Source organism: Rhincodon typus, unplaced genomic scaffold (assembly GCF_021869965.1).
Source record: "Rhincodon typus isolate 14 unplaced genomic scaffold, sRhiTyp1.1 hic_rhity00004816, whole genome shotgun sequence".
Taxonomy (NCBI): domain Eukaryota; kingdom Metazoa; phylum Chordata; class Chondrichthyes; order Orectolobiformes; family Rhincodontidae; genus Rhincodon; species Rhincodon typus.
In genome coordinates this window covers 6,445-12,145 of record NW_025970454.1, presented here as the reverse complement: position 1 = coordinate 12,145, position 5,701 = coordinate 6,445, and the positions used below count along the sequence as shown (strand labels likewise).

The 5,701-nt window shown below is 58.0% G+C and overlaps 1 protein-coding gene across 1 annotated transcript in view; it reads left to right on the top strand.

The window, feature by feature from the left end:
- Positions 1-166: 166 nt before the first annotated feature.
- The window catches only part of LOC125481990 (girdin-like), a gene marked incomplete at its 3' end in the record, with an annotated part of 10,002 nt that continues 4,467 nt past the window's right edge, over positions 167-5,701 (top strand). Inside the window, exons 1-5 of the mRNA XM_048593954.1 lie at positions 167-299; positions 744-1,778; positions 3,144-3,262; positions 3,801-3,942; positions 4,640-4,798. Coding sequence (XP_048449911.1) covers positions 237-299; positions 744-1,778; positions 3,144-3,262; positions 3,801-3,942; positions 4,640-4,798 — 1,518 coding nt within the window. The remainder of the gene's footprint in view (positions 300-743; positions 1,779-3,143; positions 3,263-3,800; positions 3,943-4,639; positions 4,799-5,701) is intronic.

The window sequence follows — 5,701 nt, the reverse complement described above, 5'->3', positions numbered from 1 at the left end:
CTCTCACTGGGGTACGGGGTCTCTCTCTCTCACACACACACACTCTCACTGGGGTACAGACACACACACACACACACACACACACTCTCTCTCTCACTGGGGTATAGACTCCCACACAGACAGACACACACACCCTCTCTCACTGTGTCTCCATGTTTTAGATTGAAAGGCTGCGAGGTCAAGTTGACGAGGAGAAAGAGAACAGTCGGAATATTGAGGGAGTGACCAATGACCTCATGATGGAGAAGAACAGGATGGAGAAAACGATGCAGATTCTGAAGGAGAACTGTGAACGAGAGGTACCTCCACCCTCAGCACTGACCCTCCGACAGTGCCCGCTCCCTCAGCGCTGACCCTCCGACAGTGCGGCTCTCCCTCAGCGCTGACCCTCCGACAGTGCCCGCTCCCTCAGCGCTGACCCTCCGACAGTGCGGCTCTCCCTCAGCACTGACCCTCCGACAGTGCCCGCTCCCTCAGCACTGACCCTCCGACAGTGCCCACTCCCTCAGCACTGACCCTCCGGCAGTGTGGCACTCCCTCAGCACTGACCCTCCGGCAGTGCGGCGCTCCCTCAGCCCTGACCCTCCGACAGTGCGGCGCTCCCTCAGCACTGACCCTCCGACAGTGTGGCGCTGACTCTCCGACAGTGCCCGCTCCCTCGGCCCTGACCCTCCACGGTGCTGGTGGGTGGAGGGTCGTTGTCGTGGTAACTCCTGGCCGACCACTTGCCGTCGTTGTTGCAGGTGGAGGAGTTGCGGCTGGAGGTGGATCACCTGAGGCAGACCGCAGACACCCTGAGGCAGAGGTCACGGGTCAGCTCCGAGGCCAGGGTCAAGGACATCGAGAAGGAGAACGAGATCCTGCACCAGGCCATGGCGGAGGCCGGTCTGAAGCAGAGCGCCCTGGCCTCTGAGAAGAACCAGGCCCTTCGCGAGCTGGAGCAGAGCCGGGCCGAGGCTGAGAAGGCCGAGGAGCTGAGCCGGGAGCTAGGCTGCATCCGTCGACTCAATGAGGAGCTCCGAAAGCGGGGCCTGGAGTTGGAAACGAGCCTGGGGAGGCTCCCCGTGCTGGAGGAGACGTTGTCGGGCTTGCAGGCCGAGAACGGAAGGCTGCGTCAGAGCCTGGAGAGCCTGACCGTGAGGCTGGAGGCTTCGGAGCTGGAGAGGGCCCGTTCTGAGGAGGAGAGCCTCCAGTTGAGGGAGGCAGAGAGAGCAGCCCTCAACCAGGCCGAGGCTGAGAACCGGGAGCTGGAGAAGGAGAGAGACCGTCTGCGCAGGGAGGCCGCTCAGCTGAAGGCCGCTCTCTCGAGGGCTGAGGAACAGGCTTCGGCCTACCAGGCCTCCCAGTCGGAGCGCCAGCAGCTGTCCCGGAGCCTGGAGACCGCCAAGAGGCATCTCTCGGAGATGGAGAAAGAGGTCGAGGAGATGGAAGTGGAGGCTCAGAGCCGGCAGCGGGAGCTGGAGGAGCAGCGGGCGGCGAGAGGCCAGTGGGAGCAGGCCCACCAGGCCGTGGCGCAGGAGCTGGAGCAGGCCGACAGGGAGAAGAGGCAACTGGCCAAGGAGAACCGGCGCCTCAGGCAGCAGGCTGAGACACGCGATGCGTCCCTGGACGAGCACAGCCTGAAGGCGGCCGGGCTGGAGCTGGAGAACCGACGCCTCCTGCAGGAGATCAGCTGGGCCCAGGAGGCCCGGGACAGCCTGAGGGACATGGAAACCGAGAACACTGAGCTCCGACAGCAGCTGGCTGTCAACAAGAGGGAAGCCTCCAGTCTTCGCGAGGTAAGTCACCTCCGCGAAATACCCCTGACCCCCACACCCCCCAGCTTTTGTTGCCCGTCTCTAACTGCCCCTTGGAACGCACTAGGGCCATCCAAGATGGCCCCTTCGGCACAACGCGACTCTCAAGAGTCGCGTCACTGTGGGTCAGGAGTCACGTGGAGGCCCAGACCGGGTAAGGAGAGCAGATTTCCACCCCTTAGAGGGGCATTAGTGAACCAGATGGGTTTTTGCTTTAACCACAATCTTTACCATTTGGCCCATCTTATTGTTTTAAACATTATAACCTCTACCAAATCACCCATGGTCAATAATTCAAACAATTCATCAACCCACTGGTTTGGGGTAATTTGAAATGGAGTTGGGGGGGAACTATCACCCCTTCAAGCCACCCCGAGGTGCCTATCTCTCTCTCTCCCTCTCTCTCTGTCTTTCTAAAGGCCTCTCCAAGGACAACCTGAGCTGGGATAGAGTAGGCCGTGGGGAACTAGGAGCGTCTCCATGGTGATGGTCTCCTTGGCCAGTCCTCCAGGAGTAGGCCTCCATGAGGATCTCCCCACCGCCCCCTCCAACGTACCTGAGGAAGGGTGTACTCTACGTAGGGGGAGGGCCACTGGCCTGATCTCTGGGATTTTGGGACTGTCCCTGTATTCTCCGGAGGGTTTAGAAGATCAAGAGGTGACCTGATTGAAAAATAAAGGACCCTCACTCTCGACGGTGGGGGATACAGGCAGGAGGTCTCTCTTCCCGCTTTGGCTGGGGTGTAGGCCTGGGCTTGATGGGGACACATGCACCCCCAGGATAAAGGGTCATCCATTTTGGGTCTTCACTCGGAAGGTGGGAGACCTTTAGAATCCTCTCCCCCAGGGGACAGTGGAGGCTCAGTCGCTGAGAATGATCAAGATGGAGATTGAGAGGTTTCTAGGGATTAAAGGTATCAAGGGAAGGTGCAGTGAAAGCGGCGCGAAGGGAGAACGTCAGCCATGGTCGTGTAGAATGGGGTAGCAGGCACAAAGAGGTTGAACAGCCTGTTTTTGTCCTCCTCCACCCCCACCCTCCCCAACCCCTCTGCTCCCAGCCCCCTGAGGGTGAAGGTGTGAGAGGGAGTGACTGGTGACGATGACACTTTTGTGAAGCCTGAGGCCTACCCCCCCGTACCGAGAGGGTTGGGGCCTAGCTGGGGGTGAGGGTTTCGCAGTATCCCACCCTGGAAGTCAGGAGAGGGGTCAAAACTCCCAGCACTTTGTCTGTACACTTGGTGCTTGTGTTCAAGTGTCTCCTGCAGGCCTCAGGCTGCTGAGTGTATGCTTCCCACCACTGCACCCCCAAACCTCCTAACCCCATTAACCTTTGACCTTGTCACCACAGGAGCTAATGAGTGAGAAACTGAGGGCACAGGAGCTCAGCAACCAACTGGACAGTCTGAGTCACAAGCTGGAACGGATGGGCATTGAACAGGGCCAAGTGTTGCCTGCAGGCCAGGACAGGTAGGTGATCACTGTACCAGGCTCACCCACTGGGCTTGGACCTTCACTGGGCCTGGGCCTTCACCCACTGAGACTGGGCCCTCGCCCACTGTATCAGCATCTCTCCCTCAGGGAGACAGAGGCTGTCAGGGTGGAAAGGAGACCCTGAGGAGGGAGAGGAGAGAGGACCAGAGGGGACTGGGAGGAATCTGAATGCCCCACTGCCCAACACTCCATGTCAGAGCTCTCACCTCCTTCCCAGTCCCTCCCAGTCCTTTTCCTCGTATGAGCTTCATTTGGGAACAACCATGATCATATCTCTTTCTCTCTCCCCATCCATCCCTCTTGTTTACCCCTGACCCCCTCTCATGCCTCATTGTATCCCCCTACCCCCTGTGCCTCCTCACTACCCCCTCTCCTCCTCCCCTGCTTATCCCTCTCCCACTCTCTTACCCCCGCCATTTACCCCTTTCTCCCTCTCCCCGTCTCTCCTTCACCCCCTCTTGTTTCCCTTCCGTTTCCCCCCCAACCCCATCCTCCCCACCCCCCTCCCTTTCAGTAGTTACCGGTTGTTGGAGGAGAAGTTGGACTCAGTTTTTAAGGACACTCTGATGATCCGGGAGACTCACATCGCCAGCCTGAGGAGCCAGCTAGAGGATGCTGGGAAACGAAACCAGGAGCTCAGTGACCAGCTCAGGGAGGTGAGTGGGTAGTAGCGGGAGCTTTCCCGATGTTGAGAACCATGCCCCCTAGTCCTCCTTCACTTCCTCCCCCTCGCCCCACCCTCCCCCCACCCCAAGCAGCTCTCCCTGTCACTCTACGCTCGCCCCCTTGGCACCAGGGCGCCCTGTGCAATTTGGTCCATCGGGCTTATCTTGGCTCATATTGGGAATGGCCCAGTATGTGAGAGGGGGTGGGTGTTGGGAGCTCTCTCAGGACACTTTCAGGCTTGGAGCTTGGCCTACTCCAAGTAGGCCTCTCTCCTGCCTAGACACAAGCCTCCCAGCCATGTGCAATTTGACCGCTGGGTTTCTCGGTCTACGATCACCCAGGCCACTCCAAGCCTCACGGCCTATAGTCTAGGCCTCCCCGCCTAGTCCCTCTCGATCTCTGGATTTCTTGGCCTATAGCCTAGGGCTCCCGGCCTAGTCCCTCTCGATCTCTGGATTTCTTGGCCTATAGCCGAGGCTTCCCAGTGTAATCTCTCTCAGTTGCTGGGTTTGTTGGCCTGCAGTCACCCAGGCTTCACCAGGCCTCCTGGCCGTCCTATCAATGGTTGCACTGGGGGGACAGCTGTTTGAATCTGCTCCATGTTCCCAAACCCCCAGGCCCTCCTCAGAATACCCCTTTGTGAGTGCCATTACCCGTCATCTCCCCCTCTCTCTCTGTCCTGCCCAGTTAAAGCGGGAGCTGGATCAGTCAGAGCAGATGGAGGAATCGGTGGGCAGGATGGTTGCTACGGTGATGGAGGGCCAGGTGCCGTTGGAGGCCAAGGTGGAACGCCGGGAGTCGCTGAGGGAAGTGAGCAGCGACCGTTTGATAGAGGTCGAGCGGAAGGTAAGGTCAGTGACCGGCCCAGGGACAGCAAAGGGCGATGGTCAAGGATCAGGCCATAGGCCTCCCCACTTCCAGGGGGTTTCATCGTGACAATTCCCACTCAGTCGCCACCAAACTCAGGCCTTCCTCAAAATCTCCTCCAGCCCCTACACCCCCTCCCTATCTCTGTAACCCCCTCCGGCCCCTACACCCCCTCCCTATCTCTGTAACCCCCTCCAAACCCCTACACCCCCTCCCTATCTCTGTCACCCCCTCCAAACCCCTATCTGAGAAAGGATGAACTGGCTGTGAAAGGTTTCCCAGATGAATTCCTGGGATGGTGGGACCGACATAGAGGAAGCAAGGGGATCGGTTCGGACTATACTCCCTGGAGTTGAGAGGAATGAGGAAGGAATCTCCCTGAAACCTATAAAATTTGAACAGGAATAGAGAAGGTAAACACAGGAAGGCAGTTCCTGATAGCTGGGGGTGCAGAGAACCAGGGGGTCACCATCTAGGGATTCTAGAGTACACCTTTCTGGACTGAGATGGGGAGAAATGTCTTCACCCAGAAAGTGAGGAGCCTGTGGAATTCTCTGCCATAGAAAGCAGTTGAGGCCAAAATGTTGAATGTTGTCAAAAAGGAGCTCGATATAGTTCTTGGGGCAAAAGAGATTGAGGGGTATGGGGGGAGGGATTAAGTGGGGCTCAAATCAAAACAGAAAGTGCTGGTGAAACTCAGCATTTGGAGAGAGAGAGAGCAAAGGAGAGAGGGACAGAGAGACCGCAAGGGGAAGAGACAGCGAGAGAGAGAAAGAGAGCGTGATGGGGAGAGACAGAAAAAGAGAGAGAGCAAAACAGAGAGACAGAGAGAAAGAGAGAACAAGAGAGAGGAAGATAGAGTGAGACAGAGATATATATATA